We start from the raw sequence: 19,775 nt of genomic DNA, 5'->3' as shown, positions 1-19,775 counted from the left end.
GAGGAGCCTTTCCCTGGGGGGTAGCCGTTAGCCCCTGGGGCGTGCCTAGCGGGGCTGCGCTCTCTCACTTTAGGACACGGCGTCGGCGCGCGGGGCTTTGGCTGGCTCAGGAGTGCAGCAGCTGCCCCCCGGCTCAGCGAGAGCCATCCGCCGCCGTCGCGTGGGGCCTGCACCTTCCCTTTCCGGCTGCCCCGCACAATCATGGCAGCCTTGGCGGCGGGGCGGGGCGAGCGGGGAGAGGGCGGTGAAAGACCCGGCCGGGGGGGGGGAGAAGGAGGGTCACGTGACAAGGAAGCAAGATGGCTGCCTTCCCGTGGTAAGGCCGGGAGAAGCACGGGTAGAGGTGTCGGGAAGGGTCAGGGCTGAGTGAGGAGGCAGTCGAGCCGGGCAGGCGGCGGAAGGCGGTAACGGGTCTGGACTCGCGTAGTCTGAGGTGGAGCAGTTCCGGCTGGGCTGGGTGGGAGCTGGTTCCTGGGGAAGGGTCCCTGATCTTCCCCTGTCTGGAGCCAACGGGCTAAAGCAGAGCCCGGCTACAGACTCCCGAGCGGGGTGGGCTGGGGACTTCCCTGTCCCCCAGCTTAAAGAAAAGAGGGTGAAAGGCACCTCTGCTCTGTCAGCCTGCCTAGTCTGTTCCCTGCTTCTCCGCTAACTCAGTCCGAAAGCCTAGTGCAAAGCTGCAGTGGCCTTCCCCCGGGTGCGAAGCTCACCTGTTTCGGAGGTGCATGCAGTGGAGCTGTTGTAAAGTTTAATTCCCTCCTTTCCTACAGTCTGTACCGGTAGCCCTGACCAAAGCTTTCTGTGCTGTAAGGGACTTCCACAGTAAAACAAATATCAAGAACAACACCGATAACTTCCTCCTTGGTTCAGGACTGCTGCTTTGGAAGGGGTCTAAAAGGAAGCCAGAAGCCTAAATGAAATAGCAGTAAGCTATTCAATTGTGGCAATGTTTTAGAAAGTTCATTTCTAATTTGGATACGTACATACATACATACATGTTCCTTCAGTGACAGTGCTTCTTTCAAATGCCCCCATGAAAAGACCCTTGAAATTATATTATCACAAGTCTGCAACTGAGACTATCTGAAAGAAGTTAAAAAAATATACTTGAACCTCACAGTAAAATCCTTCCTCTGAAGAAGGGGAGATACATTCAGATCTGTTTTAATAATGTGGGATTGGTGTTACTTATTTGCATTTTTGTGGGAAGATGGGATAACCCCAAAGGAGTTGCTGTAGTTTGCTCTGTGATTCATGTAGGATATATAAAGGCTCCATGTGCTTTTTCCTCTCTGTAACCCTATATTTGTTTTTTCTTTGATGGTCTTACAAAATGCCAAATCACAGCAGTAGCATGGAGGTGCCTGGAAGGCATTGTGTCGAAACCTTTAAAAAAAATTACTGAAAAAAACACACCTGTGTGTAGGTTTGCACCAGTGTAGATGCAGGCATGTCAATGGAAGAATACATCTGTTGATGTAGCTACCATCAGATGATGATTCTACACTGACAGAAAACCCCCTTCTGTCCATGTAGGCAGCATCTGTACGACGCGGTTATATGCTGGCTGTATAGCCTCAACAGTGTGAACATACCCTAACTAAATAAGAGAGAACAGATGGACGCAAGCAGACAGGGGAGTACTAGGAAACAGTGAGCCTGTGTTGGTCAGCATGATAGGCAGTGGTATCAGCACGTTGGCAGCCTAACCATTATCAGGTTTTTGGTTTTTTTTTGTAGGTATCAGGGCAAAACAGAATTTTGAGGAGGGATTTGAAGATGGATAATGAGGTAGCTTTGTGGGTGTACAGGTCTTCACAGGAGCGTGTTAGAGATGTCCTGTGAACAGACTTTCTTATGTACTGTCTTTAAAAATAAGCAAGAACAATCTAGGGCAGTCAGAATTTGGATCTAATTTGATTGTGTTGGATTTTATAATGTTTTTTTTTTTTTTTTTGAAAGAGAGGGATGGGGGGAGGAGAAAGAAGCCAGATAAAAATTCTGTTCCTCTTGTAGTGCAGTGGATGTCCCTATTGGTTCATGTTAGGTTACAAATTCTGCTTCTGTAGTAATATGAAATGTTTCTTTACTTCTGGAAAACTGAATGCAGAACTGAAGAAAATACTTAGGAAATAAGCTACATAGTACAATTTCTGTTAGAGCAAGCAAGATAAGGAAATGATGAAATATTTTTTCTTTTGACAAGATAAAGAAAAATATGTGCAATAATTGTTTCCCTTCCTCATAAATTGCATGGCTGCTTGTAAATAAACTAATTCCTGATTTTGGAAGTCCTGCTTTCCTGAAGCTTTTGTTCCTTTAAATAATAAATTGAATTTATTCAGCTTTCAGATGGAGACACAGCTTTTTCTGAAATGAAGGGGCACAATAAGATACCCAGTGTGCTATTTGCATCACTATTAAAATAGCTTTTCAAGATGTTTAAAAAATATAAATTGCCCTCTTTTAAAGTAAAAGGAGCTTGTTGCTTGAATGAATTTCATTCCAGGCTGAAACTTTCCATATAGTACTCACCCACATACTTTTTTAATAGTTTAATATCAAAATGAGACTTTGTAAATATTATGAGTGAGGAAAGAATATCAAGTATTTGGCTTAAAGTTAGATATGTCCACAGGTGCCTCTTAAGATCCATTCTTGAAGTTTTTCTGTTAATACTTCTCGAATGCCCATTTCATTAGGGTTTTGTTAGCAATTTAATTACAGACCATTGTTTGGGGATAATAGCTAAACCAAAAAATAAATCTTGGATATTAGTCGAACAAAACTTTATTTTGTGAAAATTGCAAACAAGCTATTTTAAGGAAACGCTTGTGTTAAAATGTTACATACTTAGGGGAATATGCAGTAGAGACACCCGAGTCCAATTAAGGGCTCCTTGAGACCTTTACAAACTCCTTCTCTGGTGAAAGGAGGGAAAGGAGAGACAGGGCAGTGCAGGGCTAGTGGTATCAGGGAGAGTCTGCTCCAGGGTGGAGGGCTGCTCTCCTCCCTACAGGGGAAGCTATGTAACAGACTGTTTAGGGGAAGGACTGGCACCCCAGGGCCAATAACAAAGCCTCACAGCGTGGTAGGAAAAGGCATTCCCCTTTGTTTTGAGTTGGAACTGTGTTTTTTGTTGGGTGGAGGGGCACTCCTTGGGCTGGCCCTGAGGCCTGCCAGAAAAGTATTGGGAAATAAACCCGCAAGTGGGAGAATAAATACAGTCCAGAGTGGGGCTGACTTACTCCATGCCCCCACCAGCAGCAAGGGAAACGCGGTACACGCCGAGGTGGAGGAGGTGCATTGTCGCAATACATATAGAAATCCATTCCAATAAAAGGGGTGCCTTCCCAATAGACGTGGTTGCTGCTTTTCTCCCTCATTGCTCTTCTAAGTGCCAGACTCAGGTAGAACAAGGCAACCTGCCTGTTATAGGGTATAGCCTGCATGTGGACATGGACCTTACAGTTTCCCAGAAGACTGGATCAGTCAGTCTGATTTCTGATGAAAGCTTGCTCCATAGTCATGAGCTTTCCACCAAGAATGGAAGGTTTAACCTTCTCTCTCTCCTTCCTCAGTGAATAAATAGAAGATAATATTAAACCAGTCGTGCTCTCCCCCAAATATTAATTACCTTACAAGCGGTCTTGATCACTTAAAACAATGTAAATGTAAGTTTTAAAAAATGCTTACAGAATCAAACAGCTCACTTCATATACATGCATACACAGAGCAAATGGTGCCTTAAAATTTAGTTATAATACAATTGCCTTTAGGCTGAGGCTGTTATGCCAAGCTTCAGCTGTCAAGGACTTTTTTTTTAAAATGTTCTTTAGAAACCGCTATAAATGAGATGTAATGGAAATGCTGACAAAACTGTAAGTATAACAGTGTAATAGAAATGTTGTATTTCAGAGTAGCAGCCGTGTTAGTCTGTATCCTCAAAAAGAACAGGAGTACTTGTGGCACCTTAGAAACTAACAAATTTATTAGAGCACAAGCTTTTGTGGGCTAGAGCCCACTTCATCGGATGCATAGAATGGAACATATAGTAAGAATATATATATACACACACATACAGAGAAGGTGGAAGTTGCCATACAAACTGTAAGAGGCTAATTAATTAAGATGAGCTATTATCAGCAGGAGGAAAAAAAAAAGCTCCTTAATTAATTAGCCTATTACAGTTTGTATGGCAACTTCCACCTTCTGTGTGTGTGTGTGTATATATATAATGTTCCATTCTATGCATCCGATGAAGTGGGCTGTAGCCCACGAAAGCTTATGCTCTAATAAATTTGTTAGTCTCTAAGGCGCCACAAGTACTCCTGTTCTTTTTGAGAAATGTTATAATTAGGAGTCAGTAGAGAGTGTGGGGTACATATTTTCATACAAATTCTAATAAACCCATGAAGCAAGTGAACAAGGAGAGTCACTGAAGCATGGAACAATAGTAAATTCAAGAAAATGCTCATGTATAGTAAAGGCAGGAAATCGAAGATAATGAAAACAAAAGGAATAGGCACGTGGGTTTCACTGGACTCTTGTTCTTGCTCTGCTTGTATCTAATTAGGCTTCAAAGCTTCTCCACTGATCAGCACAGCTATGACTTTGTTCTGATTTCTTGTTACAGAATTGCAATAGCAAGAGTGCCACAAAGGTCTATCAGTTAAATAATAATTACGTAGTCTGATTCCTTTTTCACTTTGAAAAAGATTACCAGCAAAGTTGAGGGGAAGAAGTGGGGAGGCAGGGAGAAATTGGGGTTTTTGCCCTTTTAAAATATTTTGTTTCTTTCAGCTACTTTTTTATGCTAAGAAATTCAGATTCCTTTTAGACTAGAACACACTATAATGACGAGAAGAAAACTAGTGAAATAGTGACATTGCAAAATCCCAGAAAGTGAAAGTTGAGGGGGGAAATTAATTTTTAGACACTAGCAGGATTTTCAAATGAGCTCAGTTCCTATTTAGGCACATTGTGCCCAAAGGAAGCTGATGACACTTAATACTTGGTGCCTAAATGGAAGCTTAGCTCTTTTGAAAATCTGGCTTTTTTTTTTGTTTTTGTTTTTAGTTTTAAGGACTAGCGTTTTCGATAAAGGAAGCCTTTGTTCATTCAATACCCTTGCTGGTTCAATTAAGGCACCAGAGCTCCAGTAAACATCCTTGAGCTCTCCCAAAAGTCCTTCAGTAATAAAACGGAAGGCAAGTTGGGCATTCCTAATATTTCTAAAATTAAAATACAGTCAGGAAAATGTTCCAGGTAGAGTGGGCAGAGGGAAAGAAAACCTTTTCAAACCAGGTCTTGCTGATTGCTGCTACGATCCCTGTCTACACCAGCTCTATCACCACTGCTCTACTGTTGGAGCTGAATGTATGGTACCAGTGGTGGAAAATGTTTGCTGAAATGCTGAGTATAGACACTTCTAAGTCTCATGAGGCTTCCGTGAGTTGAGTAGAACTATACCCACTTTGCATGTATGGAAACTGTTTTGCCCCCAAAGAAACAGTAACAGAGCTGGGAACTCAAACCAAGAATCTTTACTCTCAGTTCCATGCATGATCACTAGATCGTGCTAGTTAAAGGGTTTTCATTTGATGTATTACTGAATTTAAGAATATATTTTTGAGTATTTTTAAATATAACTCTTAGCTCTCCTTGATAGGTCTGTCCAGTCTCGGTATGGAAACTCCGGTTATATTTCTCTCTCCCACTTTAACGGCACACCTCAAAGATGAATTGTATTTCTAATTATAGTGAACGATTAATAGAAACTGGGATTAATAGTAAAATAGAATGGAGGAAAAACTATTAAGCTGTGACTGGAGTTAATATCTGCTGCTAAGCCTTTAAGGCAAAGCACTTGGAGTGCATTATCTATGTTGTTCTTCAAGTACAAGTCGTTTTCTTTTATGGAAGAAGGTCTGGTTTTGTCAACAGGCTAACAAGTCGGATTAAGAATAAAAACTGTAAAATATAAGTTTGTTGTAAATTATTTCTCTTAATAAAATATTTTCAGTAAGAATGGAAGCCTTTAGTACAATGACTTATTTCTTGTTCTTGCATTGCTGGTTATGTTCTTTCTTCCTCTTGTCAGCTGGCCACTGCAACTTTTAATTGTGAATACTGTGGAACAGCTGGATATTGATTCCTTTTGTAAATTACCTAATGGGTAAATTATTTGCTAATTCTGATCCTTTTGATGATTAAATTAAATGGTATGGAGGTGAATCCAACTGCTGTACTTTGAATTCAGAACAGTAACTGGCAGTTACCTCATTTCACAAGTGTACTGACCAGAAGTTTTTATTTAGAGTATAAGAGAGCAAAGTAGTCAAGTCAGTTTACAAATTAGCTTCTCATGCAAAGGGAAACCTTACATCATACAATTTGATTTACTTTCCAAAAGCGTATAAACATGTCTGCACCTATGCAAGTGTGATGTATAACTACATATTTACAGTCTCTCAGGTACATATACAGTGATGCACCTATAAAACTTTTTGTTTATTCTTGCTTTTTAAGGCATGCAAGGTCTAGAAATTACACATCAGAGTTTGAATCATGCAGACTGGAGGCTGTACCTGTGGAATTTGGGGACTACCATCCACTGAAACCCATTACCGTAAGTTTCTTTTTGAGCCTTTGCAAATAACATCACTGTAAAGTGAAAACTACTGTTTCCTGCTGGCAACTAGAGGCAGTTCTGATTTTCTGTTGAATTTGTTAGAAGAAAAGTTTTGGTTTTAAAGTCACTGGCAGTAACAGTGAACTACGTTTTGGATGCTCCAGCTGCTTGCAGTTCCCACCATTTCTATAGTACTAGGAGTTTATGTTGCTATTTACACAGTACTGAAAGTCTTGATGTGTTATGCCAGAAAACGTCTCTTACTATTCAGAACAGCTCAAATCCCGCACAGCTTCTTGGTTACTTATGAAATGTTTCATCATATATAAAAAGACCAGATTGGGACCAACTCATCACATTACCAGTAACCTGCCTAACTGCTCAATGTAGCACTTGTTGTTTTTGGGTTACCTCCAAACCAGCTGTGGTTTTAAAAACACTCTATGAAATATTGCAAGCATGCATGGGGCTCTACAAAACACATAAGAGGCAAGGTCCCTGCTTCAAAGAGGTTAGTTTAACTCTGGTAACTATGATACATGGGCAGCAGTTCAGACTCTGGAAGGTCAGTAGGGAGATCTGCATAGGAAAGCTTCTTGAAAGGAGCAGTCTTCAAGGGTGGATTTGAAAGACAAAAGGAAGGGTATTTGGTGCACAGGAAGTGGTAGGCTGTTTGAAGCTAAAGGAGTATCATGAAAGAAGGGATAAAAACAAGAGTGGGAGGAGGAAGCAAAGAACAGGTGGGGGAGAAAGAGCCTTTTGCTGCAGAAAATAGAAATAAAAATGGTAAAAGAATCTCTAAGTACCAGTATTATAGCTGAGGCACTCCTAGCAAAGAGAAAAAATGTGCTATTTGGAGAATCTGTGCTCTAGTAATGACAGGTTTCAGAGTAACAGCCGTGTTAGTCTGTATTCGCAAAAAGAAAAGGAGTACTTGTGGCACCTTAGAGACTAACCAATTTATTTGAGCATGAGCTTTCGTGAGCTACAGCTCACTTCATCGGATGCATACTGTGGAAAGTTTAGAAGATCTTATTATATACACACGAAGCATGAAAAAATACCTCCTCCTATCCCACTCTCCTGCTGGTAATAGCTTATCTAAAGTGATCACTCTCCTTACAATGTGTATGATGGAAATGGCCCAACTTGATTATCATACACATTGTAAGGAGAGTGATCGCTTTAGATAAGCTATTACCAGCAGGAGAGTGGGATAGGAGGAGGTATTTTTTCATGCTTCGTGTGTATATAATAAGATCTTCTAAACTTTCCACAGTATGCATCCGATGAAGTGAGCTGTAGCTCACGAAAGCTGATGCTCAAATAAATTGGTTAGTCTCTAAGGTGCCACAAGTACTCCTTTTCTTTGTGCTCTAGTAAGTTATTAAAGTGGAAGTAGATCATTTCATTTTACAGTTGAACTTCTCCTTCAGGTTACTGAATCCAAGACCAAGAAAATGGGTCGGAAAGGAAGTACTTCCTCTACCTCCTCCTCTTCTTCCAGTTCAATGATAGACCCACTAAGCAGTGTGTTGGACGGTACTGATCCCTTGTCATTGTTCGCAGCAACAGCAGATCCAGTGACTACTGCAGCTAACACGGTAAAGCTCAAGGTTAATTATCTCAAGTAGATTGAATAAAATAGACCTGCATAGAACTGATTCTTTGTGCTCTTGCAAGAGCTGTTTCAGTATAGAAAGTACCATATTAACTAATCAGAGAATTTCATTTACCTGTTTTCTTTTGCTTTAGCAGTTCTGGTAATGTTTGTGTTTTTTAATGTTGTAAATCTGTGCAAGGATCAGTAACACATGAAACACAGTAGGTCTTAAAATATCTGGTCACCTTTCTTTGTCTTCCTGGTATACATGAAGCTGAACACCTTGTTTGTGTTCCTCCTAGGATAGTACAAGAAAGAAACGTGATAAAGATGACAGCTTGGCTGTAGGAAGTGACTTTGAACCATGGTCAAGCAAACGTGGTGAAATCCTTGCTAGATACACGACGACTGAAAAACTCTCCATTGTAAGTGCACTTCTTAATAATTTTGTGCAAGAACCTTAATAGACTATGGGTACTGTGAGGCTACAGTAATTGAGTACCTTGTGACTATTCCTTTTCTATGTAAACAAATTCAGTACATTTAATTTGCAATGAAGTGGAAAACCATCCCAGCAGCTCTAGCTTTTAAATATTCATAAAGAAGACTGGCTGATCTTTGGCCTGTAGTACTTGATTATTTTTAGAGAGCCCAAAAGTGTGCTAGCCACTTCCTAGAACACAAATAGAGACATGGTTCATGCCACGAAAAGCTTACAATCACACTTTATATCTCCATTAATTTATAGAATAAATAGCAGCACTGAAAATAATCAATCCACACTTTCTTAAATCATTTATAAATAAGTAAGTAGTTTGTAAATACATGCTTTCTAAAATGCTGTTGTTTCTCTGCAGAATCTGTATATGAGTTCTGAAAAAGGTGAGTAGTTTCTCTATATCAAGTGCCATGGGACTATTATTTTAAGGAGAGAGCAAATGACAGACCTTTGGTGAAAACATGCATTCAGATTAAAGCTTTCTTTCTCCAACTGTGAGCTGATTCACTGCTGTTGCTCATGAGTCCCACTGGATTTTTGCAAATTCAAGAAAAATAATATTTATCTTGCTCCATCTAGTGGCTGCTGGGTGCATTATTATGTGTAATTGAAAGAAACTACAACTCCTGTAATTTACATTGCAGCTTTAAAAAACATCTGGGCTGTTACTATCCCTCCAAATCTCCCAAAATTGCAAGATTATTTTGGTATTTGGCTTGTCTTTATTAATTTTCCCACTTGCTTGCTTGAAGGGAACAAGAGGGGAAATAGAAGGAAGTGCTTTGCAAAGCTGTCCAACAATTCTCTCAGCCTGGCTGAGAGAGAAGCATTGAAGGAGCGGATTCCAGTATTATACTGGCTGTTTAGTATGACACCAAAATCTTAATTTTTAACGCAATGTTTTAATTGTATTGTTAATGGGAAAAACTGTTAAGAATGCGAGGCGAAGTAGTAAAGAACCTTCCATAGCAAGTGGAATCTTGAAATACAGGGCTCCAGAGTCTTACCCAAAGAACCTGAATAAAAAATCTAGAGTCTGGTTTTGTTTGGGTTTTTTTTTTTTTTTTTCAAATCAGGCTTCGCTTTCTGCAGTTGCTATTCTGTGCCCACTACGAAATGTTTGGAGAAAAAGATGAATGAATCTTTGGCAACATTCATTGTGTGCCTGCAGGAATGGAGGTCTTGTTTGAAAATCAGGCTCGGAGTCTCTCATGCTAGCAGCTGAATAGCTGCCTTTAGGTGGTTGAACCACTGTTTTGGTCTTGGATACTGTTAGCTTATTTAAATCTGACTCTTCCCCTCAAGTCTTTTTTTTTTTTTTAATAGTTTAAGAATTTGAAAATGTTAAACTCAAAGATATAATTACCTACAGGAAAAGCTACGACGCCTGGCTCAGCAGTTTCTGAGAAGGTGCGAACAAGGCTAGAAGAGCTGGATGACCTTGAAGAGGTGAGCAAACTGTCCAGGAAACATTTCCACTTTAAGAGAAAAAAGATTAGTTGTGTGAGATGAAAGCTATTTAAGAAACTTTCTGGCTTATCCCTAAAAGCCCTGATTCTGCAAACTCTTATGCAGTGTTTAACTTCATGCACTTGAGTAGTCCCATTGAAAGTGTGTGTGTGTGTGTCTGTGTAGAATTGGGGCCTAATTTTTTAGCTCATTGACAACCAGTACCCCAAAAGGAGAGTCTCTGGGCTGACATCCATATCATTTATCTCCTATAGCTGCTGTATTTAAGCTCCCTGGTGTCTGGTAGGCTCTACCAACTTTTAATCTTTTTATTCTGTCTTTTGTTGCAGAGACTGACATCTCTCCTAAGTAAGGCACTGATTCAGCCAGGCACTTAATACGCATATGTTTAACTACTTTAGTCCCATTGAAATCAGAAAGGCCATTGACATGCTTACGTACCTTACTGAATTGGTGCCAATTCAGCTTCAGTGCCTCCATGTCTTTTATGGCTAACTTCAACTTGGATCTCATGATTAACACAGTATTGTGTTCATTTTATAAATTCAGCATGAAGGGATCATGTGTCAAAAGTAACATCTACTTAAATATCTGCAGATTAGATTCTATTAGTGGAAGAATAAGTGTATCTCAATAATATATAACGTATTCACTCACAAAATAGTGGTTGCTTCTGCAATTCATCACGCCATTTGTCAATTTATTTTCCTGGTAGTCATTCCTGCTACATAATCCTTTACAGTGACCTGCTGTAGTTCTGATATGACTATGTTTGAGTCTTGCTCTTTATTTTTCACAAATTAGTAGCTGGGAGCTTTGCAATAACTTTTTGCCCTAGGTCTGCACACCATTCTGCAACACACTTTGTTCATAAACAGCCTTACGATATAGAATGGTGTTCATATGAAAAGGAATTGGAGGGTTAGAGGAACTCAGGCCTGTTGTTGTACTTGACCTGAAAGTAACCAAAGGACACTTTATTTCTGCAGCTGCTACAACTTAATAGCAGTCAATGACAAAACCTCATAAAAATTTAAAGGAATACAGAATTTCATTAGAGTAGAGGTTCTCAAACTGTGGTCCGTGGGAGCTCCATTCAGGTGGTCCGCAGATAGTTCTCTCTAACGTGCACGGTTGGGCGGCCGCACGTGAGAGAATGAAGGGCTACCCACCTAATTAGTGGAGCCGTGCAGGCATGGCTTCACTAATTAGGTGCATGGATCCTGGAGAAGACGCACGTGTAAGGTGAGGTGGTGGTCTTGGGGGGGAATTTGGGATGTGCAGGGCTGCCGTGGCAAGAGAAAAAGGCGACTTTCCCCAGCTCCAGGGCTGTGGCTGCCAGGGAGAGATGGCCCTCTGTCCCAGCCTCAGCTCTGGCTGTTGTGGCGGGGGAGATATCCCCTTTCCTTCCCAGCCCCAGCTCGGAGGCAGCTGCAGCAGAGGAGACTCCCCCAACTTTCCAGCCCCAGCTTGGTGGCTGCCGTGGTAGGGGGGAGAGGGCATATCCATCACATTAGAAAGGTAGGACTACTGATATTAAAATGAGAGTTGTGTGCTTTTATTTGTAGAACAAAGAAACGTTTATTAAGTGTTTTTTTAAAAATATATAGCTCTTTATCCAAAATGCTTTACAATAGTTAGCTGACGGTACAAACAACATTTGGCAAGGTCATTAAGTGGTCCGCCGAGACCCTCAGCAATTTTGAAGTGGTCCGTGGAAAAAAAAAAAATTTGAAAACCACTGCATTAGAAAAAATGGCTTAACAGCATGAGGGTCAGTCTGATGCTTGTGTTCTTTGAGCTCTGATTTATATTTTAAAGGTATTTGGTTAATATAAAGAGTATAAGGTTTAAAAGCGCACTGTCAAGTACATTATGTATCTATTTCAGCTTTCATTGTGTTTGCCCTTTTCAGTAGAAGCAGAATCTCGCCTCCCGATTTTTCTCTGTCCTCTTGGCAAATATTGTATAGTAATGTTTCCAGTGTCGGAGCCAGCACAACTGCTTTATTTACCTTTGTTTCTACACCAGCATTGCTGATGTCACCAGGAATAGTCCCATAAATGCTGGGAATATGTACAGGAAGAAATGTTCTATGGGCCTAAACCAAAGCCCAAGACTCAGTATCTCCCCTCCCTGGATTTAGAGGAAGTTCATATCTGGCTCTGATCTCTGCAGCTTGGGTTATATTTGTTTAGTGAGTTGCTACAACAAAGCAAGCAACTTGCATGTGTTGTTTTGTTGCATCCTACTAAAATGGTGGGATTAAAAACACAGTTATTATAGGGGAGGGGCTGGTAGCTCAGCCTATTATTAAGGTTCCTCATTTCCCATTATAACATGCAGTTTTCAGTTGTTTGTAACTGCCAAACTTTAAGAATTAATTAGGGGTAATATTTCCTATGCTGTTTTTCTGCCTAATGCTGATTTTTTGTTTTTAAATGTCAGCCTAAAACTATGTAGCGTGAGGTTCTATGCCCACTAGAGAGCCCTCCAGAGCCTAGAATGGAACCCACGATTCCTAAGTCTCACCCTTCCTCTCTTGTCAGCAAATATCTGTGATACCCTCCAGCCGCTGTCTCCCAATGCCCAACACTGAGTGCTCTGGTCACAAACAGCGCTGTCCCGGGGTCATGGAGACCAGAAACTCTTCCTCCTCCTTCCCCCCACAACACACACTTTCAAAAATTCACAGGGTTTTAAGTGCCTTTTCTTGATTGCCCAGCTTATGAGCACACCTAGCACTCTCCACTGTTGGGTGCTGCTGCCCAGCTGAACATGCCAGATACATGCTCAAGACACGCTCTGGCCTGGAGTAGACCGGCAATGCTGGATCTCCTTAGCCTGTGGGAACAAGAGGCTGTGCAGGCACAGCTACAGACCAGCTGTAGAAATGTGGACATCTATGAGCAGATTGCGTGAGGAATGCAGAAGACGGGGTATGACAGGGATCTGAAGCAGCGCCATGTGAAAGTGAAGGAATTCCAGCAGACATACCAGAAGGCCAGGGAGGCTAACAGTTGATCTGGTGCCAAGCCAGAGACCTGCTGATTTTACAAAGAGTTGCAGGTCATATGTGTTGGAGACCCCACCAGCACCTTGCCTGCAACCTCTGAAGCGCCTGAGTCGCAGGCCCGTGGCGAGAACAGTGAGGAGGAGGGACATGCTATCAGGGGATCCCGCTATGTCACAAGTCAGGACCTGTCTGATACTCTACCGCACTCCAGTGAGTATGGGTGAGCCCGATGGAGGGGAAAGAACCTCAGGGTAAGTATGTAATTGTATTTCTTATTATTATGATGTACTGATGGTGCCCCAGCTTAACAGGACACTGCTATTGACTTTTTGTTAACTTTACTTCTCCTTGTTGTACTACTACCTCTTCTGGTAAAAGTAAGTTGTCTGCTTTTCATTCCCCTGTAGAGTTAGGTGGGGTCGAGGGGGAGGGGGAAATGTGGAGCAGTTTGTGTATGTACACAGGGATATCCCTCGAATCCTCCTGAGCCATCATGACAAAACTTTCATGGAGGTACTCTGCAATCCTCTCCAGAAAGTTTCTAAGGATGGCAGCCTTATTTCTTCCTCTGCAGTAGGACACTTTCCCATGCCAGTTGGCGATAACTTCGGCAGGCACCATTGCTATAAACAGGCTAGCAGCATATGGGCCTCTGTGACTTCAGGACTCCAGCAGCAGCTGTATTCCCTGTGCCTTTGTCATGCTCACGAGTGAGATATCAGCTAAAATCACCGTGGCCTGTGGGAAGACGGTGCCAATATTCAGTGACCTTGCCTGGTTCTCGTAATTTCATGCACTTGAGCAATTCTCTCCTCATTTCCCTTGTCCCTGCCAGGTCAAACTCATCATGGCTGCTGCTGTGAGTTGGGCCATCCACAAGCACTCTGAAGCAAAAGTGTCAATAAGCATGTCTTGTTTAAAACTTTAGGGGAGCAAGGGAGGGGGGTTCTGAATCGTAACTTTCACTTTCCATTGTGACTGTACCGACTATGGTACCTCTGGGTGTTTTACCTGTAGCTGCAGCAGTTGCAACCTTGAGGGGTTGCCCCTCCACACCCATGGAACACCTGCACCAGGCAAGGAGGAGAAGGAAGAGGACTCATGGTGATGTGTACAGTGAGATCCAGTGCTGATCCAGATCCTTAGCAGAGGGTCTGGAGGGTGAATATTGCAGACTGTGTGGAGAAGGAAAGAGCAGACAGGAGAAAGGTGCAGAAAAAGGAGAGGGAGATGCATCGGGGCATAATGGGGCATCTCCGGCAGTCAACACAGGTGCTGCAGACTCTTGTGGAACTACAGATTCAACAGTCATGGGCTTGCCTCCCTTTGCAATCCACAGATAATTCCATTACAGCATCTTCCCTACACCTCCCGCCCCAATATTCCATGCAGCATCAGGGGCTGCATCCCTACCTTGCCACTCCAGCCTGGGGAAGTTTAAAGACTTCACATACAGTGACCTGAGAGCCATGGTTGATGTATGTGTAGGTAAAATGGACATGAATGCACTTTCCACTTCTTTAAGTGCTGTTCCATAAATGTATGAAGGTTTTAATGTATTTGCATTTAATTTGCACAGAATTTTTTTTTTTGCAGTGTGTTTTGTTACATAATAAAAATCTGTTGTTTGGAAAATTATTTATCTTTATTAATTCTCAACATATGCTGCAGAATGCCTGGTGGTACTGAAAGCACCCACTTGTTGTATAGTATGACACAACTCATTGGATCAGTAAAAACAACCCCACCAGTGTAGTAATCATAAATGTACAACAAACACCACAAAATTAATAGGTGCATTGACACCGTTTATTCATAGATGTACACGAAGTGCCACATAATTCCTAACAGGCTCCAAAACAGCAGGATCAGGGAGAGAACAATACACCATAACGTTACAGTGGCTCATTGTTAAAGTGCTCTTTCAAAGCCTCCCTTAGCTGTATGTATAGCTTCACATTGAGCTCTTCTAATAGTCCTTGTGTCTGGCTGTTCAAACTCAACAAACAGCTGATGGATCTCTGCCCTTCATTCTGCTGGCAAGTTTTCTCCCTTGCTTCACAGATGTTATACAGGACACAGCAGGCATCTATAACCACTGGGGTTTTTTTGTCACTAAGACCGTGCTGTGAGTAAACAACGCCAATATTCATTCAATCTACCAAAAGCTCAGAACCTGCTGAGCTGGTAGTTGAATCTTTCCTTGGTGCTGTTGAGGTGGCTGGTGTACAGCTTCATGAGCTGGAGAGCAGAGGGTAGGCCTGGTCCCCCCAGGATCACTATTGGCATTTCAACATTGCCAGTGGTAATCTGCTGGTCTGGAAAGAAAGTACCTGCAGGTAACTTTTTGAATAGTCCTGTGTTCTTAAAGATGTGAGCACCATGCACCTTCTCTGACCACCCAGCGCTGATGTTAGTGAAGCATCTCCCATGATCCACCAATGCTTGCATAACCACAGAATATTAGCCATTTCTGTTGATTTACTTTGTGGCAAGGTGGTCTGGTGCAAGAATATATAATGTATGTATATGAGTGCTGTCTATTGCTCCACAGCAGCTGGGGATGCCCATTGCTGGAGATCTATCCACTATGTCCTGCATGTTGCCAAGAGTCACAGTCCTGCATAGCATGAGACAATGGCACTGCACACTTGCATGACTAATTTTCCATGACTTGCATGGTTAATTTTCCAACTCCAAAATGCTTTCCCGCTGACTGGTAGCAATCTGGTATTGCAAGTTGCCAGAGCACTATCGCCCATCACTTCTCCAGCGTCAGTGCAGCTCTCATTTTGGTGTCCCTGCCCTGGAGTACTGGGGTAAGTGCGGCACACAGATCAGGGAATGCTCCCCTTCTCATCTGAAAGTACTGCAGCCACTGCTCATCATCCCAAGCGTGCATTACAGTACAATCCCACCAATCATTTCTTGGGCCTAGATTCGGCACTCTGCTACCTGTAGCTGCTCCGTGAATGCCATTTGCAACCTTGAATTGGTCCTTGTTTTGTTCCACAGCAATCTATCCTCCAAGAAATTGTCATGCTCCTTGCTGATTCAGTTCTTTTTCCAGCTCTGCAGATACCTCAGGATAGTGCATCCTATGCTTGCAACTCTCATGACAATAGGTCACAGTTAGGCAGGCTCCATGCTTCTGTCAGAGATGGTGGACAGCAAGGAGGGCTTTGTGGGTTCATGGGATTTTTTTTAAAAGGCATGAAAATTTGGGGATGGGGAAAGTTGAATCCTGGGAAGTTAATCCCTTGCTCCCAGTCACCTCTGTGTGACTTGTTTCTGCTCCATTATGCATTGCCAAAACTTCTTAAGAGAGTGCACTGGACGGTGGTGAGTTGCACACTGGGATACCTATCCATGGTTCATCGTACTGTGCTTTGACACAAGCACTCCAGGTGCGTATGTGCAGCACTGATGCAAGGAACCAAGTAGGCAAGTGTACAAGTGATATACCAACTGCGGCAGCTCTATGCTGATTTAACTTGCATTGGCAAAAGTTTGTAGCGTAGACGGCATGTTAGCTCAAGTGGCAGAGCCTGTGCAGTGGATCTTAAGGTTCCAACCTTGCTGATGAATCTCAAATTAGGAAATGTTAGGTTTAAGGTTAATAGATTGGCTAAGTAATAGGTATCTTCTTTTTGTTGGTTGCCTCTTTATTAAATGCTGCTGTTTTTTCTTGTCAGGGTTCACAAAAAGAGCTGTTGAATTTGACTCAGCAAGATTACATGAATCGGATTGAAGACCTCAATCAGTCACTGAAGGATGCCTGGGCCTCTGATCAGAAAGTAAAAGCTCTAAAAATAGTTATCCAGGTCAGTTTAACTATGCGTGTGTTATACAAAAATAATGAGTTTTGTTTATTTAGAAAACAAAAAGATGAGTGAATGTTACTATAGCTATAAGATTGCTGTGGACCCCTCCACCATGCTCAGAATTCTGAGGGTAGGCATAAAGTGTGTAAAACTCTTTGCTATATGATTACCAGCTTATTCTGGCCCTAAGTAGTTGGAGAGCTAGCTGCTACTAATAAAGTAGTATGAATGTCATGATGACTCCCTAGCCCCCGGTGCTGATCCAGGCATGCACTTAACGTGCTCGAGAGATCTCATTTTGATAGTGCCACTGAAATTGTACTTAAAGTTAAGCATGCACTCAAATGCTTTGTTGGATCAGGGTTTAAGTCTCTCGGAGGCAGTAGTGAAAGCCCCATAACTGAGAACACTTAAAGTTAGACTGGACAAAACTCAAGAAAATGTATTGTACGGAATAATCTTAATTAGAAAGGGGAATGGATTATATGATTTTTATGATTATATGGTTTTTTAGCTCTCTAAGATTTATAATGTTGTAAATAGTTAAATTGCAGTAAAGTTATTGGTGATCACATACATCTTCCTCTAACGTGATCTTTTTATTTTTGTTTTATTTTTCCTAATACTGTGCTTAGATGATATGGAAAATAATACACAAATCAACGTAATTGATACCAAAAATTGGGACTTTGAAAATGCTTTTATGTTGTACATTTTAGTACCATTGGGAATTTGACATTTTTACCTTTGTGAATGTATTTTTTTGTAAATGCTAAGGTGCAAAGTTAAGTGTGGGGGAGTGATGAAGAAATATATGCAGAATAGGCTGAATCTCTTAAATGTTTATTTCTAGACATTCTATCATTTGGGTTTTTGTTTTTTGTTTTTTTTAAATCAGTTTTGTAAAGGAAGTACATAGTTCACTGGTCTCCATTGAAATTCACTTATGTCTTTTGCAAAAGCTGATGTTTTGTGACTAAGATGTTACTAAGAGTTTAGTTTCTCACCATTTTTTTTAACTATGAACTGATAACCTCTTGGAAGTTGATCAAGTATTAAAGAGATGAAAAATTGCCTAATTGGTTTGAAATAAAATGAGGCTCCTTGAGGAAATCAAAATACTTAGATGATCGAAGAATGCTTAAGATATTCTCTCTGATACATATGCTTTGTGTTAATAATTTAGAAACAATAGATCTGTATCTTTAAGATGCTTATCACATTAAATATTTATTTCTGGCTTACAAAAAATACACATTTATGATTGTTTCACTGCTCTGGCACAAAAAAGCTGTGAGCTCATTTAGTAGAAGTGAACATGCTTATTTCCCAGTCTGTAGTTCTGAAAGTAGCTGCAAAGGGAGCCTGAAATTCATTGCAATAGATATTTAGAGTTGCATCAAGTAGACTTCCAGTGTAAAAATTCTTTTTTTTTCATCGGAAGTGGCAAACTGCTGCTATATTCCTTTCAAGGACTGTTTGTTGACTTACAAAGTAAACATTATTCAAAGAAGTTGATATCATATTCCAAATACATGTAGTGTGAGATGCTTGCAGTGTAGATCATATGTGGAAAATATTTGAAACAGCGAGTGTTTTCTTCTAAATATATGTCTTTTTGGCAGTAATTCTGCTTAGATTAATTCATTAACACTGTTCTGATGCAATGAAAGTTTTAACTTATTTTTTAGTTTTTGATTCATCTATCTTCAAATAAAATAAAGCTTATAGGACCTCCTATTAGTCAAACATCAGTTGAAGTTAAACCTCTATCTAGGGCTCATCACTGTAGTATCATATTGGGATATATTCTACACATGTTATATACTATCCTCTACAAATAATAAATGGTTTGGGGGGCAGTAGCTGGGAAACTTTACCCTGGGATAAAAATAGTTCCTGAGATCGTGCGGGTTGCCTGAAGCTAACATCACAACTGAAGGGACAATATATTACCAGGTTTCTTTTATCCTTGCCCATCTTGATTCATTTTTGGGTACGGAACAGAGACTACTGATATTGCTGGCAGCTGATCTCCTTATAATGTATGGTGCCCATGCTAATTTGTTAGATCCTTCAGCATTTTTTTGTCATCACTGGCCACAAGTATTGTTTCCCTGAAAGGTTGTTGTCTTGCAGGGGATGGACCTCTTGGAGTGAAGTGGAGTAGAAAGCTGCCATGCTAAGTGTTCACTGATGCCAAATATAGACTACTGTCCACCTGTGGCAATAACTTAGCCTGCTTTTGGCCATGTCATCAGTTTCTAGGTAGATTTTTTTCCCCTTTAAAGTTGATATCTATTTGGTTTGGATACCTAATAATTCAAAGGAGTGAAAAATACCTTTACTTTGCAAGTCTTCAGTACAGTCAGGAAAAATGAATTAACATTTAGATGGAAAACTTGTTTCAGCAGGTTTCACTGGATCAAGTCACAGTTAAAATTTGCCGTCTGCCTGCCTAGACTGAAAATCTAATAAATTAACAGTACTGCTTCTCCTAGACTTATTTTTCCATTATTTTGTTTTAAAATGTTAGTTGTACTACGGTAGCACTTAGAGGCCCCAGCCAGGTCTGGTGCCATTGTGCTAGGTTCTGTCCAGACATATAGCAAGAGACAGGTTAAGCCTCAGCCAGATTACAGTCTTACAAACAAGATGCAACAGGTTGGTGTGACAGATAGGATATGGAGAGAGAAGAAAGGACAGGGAAACCCTTAATACAAGCAAGTTTA

The 19,775-nt window shown here is 41.1% G+C and overlaps 1 protein-coding gene across 1 annotated transcript in view; it reads left to right on the top strand.

Moving 5' to 3' along the window:
- The first annotated feature begins 262 nt into the window (after window positions 1-262).
- The window catches only part of VPS35L (VPS35 endosomal protein sorting factor like), a 120,027-nt gene continuing 100,514 nt past the window's right edge, over window positions 263-19,775 (top strand). Inside the window, exons 1-7 of the mRNA XM_084641114.1 lie at window positions 263-316; window positions 6,529-6,628; window positions 8,068-8,235; window positions 8,537-8,659; window positions 9,092-9,116; window positions 10,106-10,182; window positions 16,915-17,043. Of these exons, the coding sequence (XP_084497240.1) occupies window positions 300-316; window positions 6,529-6,628; window positions 8,068-8,235; window positions 8,537-8,659; window positions 9,092-9,116; window positions 10,106-10,182; window positions 16,915-17,043 (639 nt within the window). The 5' untranslated portion in view covers window positions 263-299. The remainder of the gene's footprint in view (window positions 317-6,528; window positions 6,629-8,067; window positions 8,236-8,536; window positions 8,660-9,091; window positions 9,117-10,105; window positions 10,183-16,914; window positions 17,044-19,775) is intronic.

Source organism: Lepidochelys olivacea (assembly GCF_965140295.1).
Source record: "Lepidochelys olivacea isolate rLepOli2 genome assembly, chromosome: 10".
NCBI classification, from domain to species: domain Eukaryota; kingdom Metazoa; phylum Chordata; order Testudines; family Cheloniidae; genus Lepidochelys; species Lepidochelys olivacea.
The sequence above is the reverse complement of the archived record's forward strand: the minus strand, read 5'-3'. Positions and strand labels throughout refer to the sequence as shown.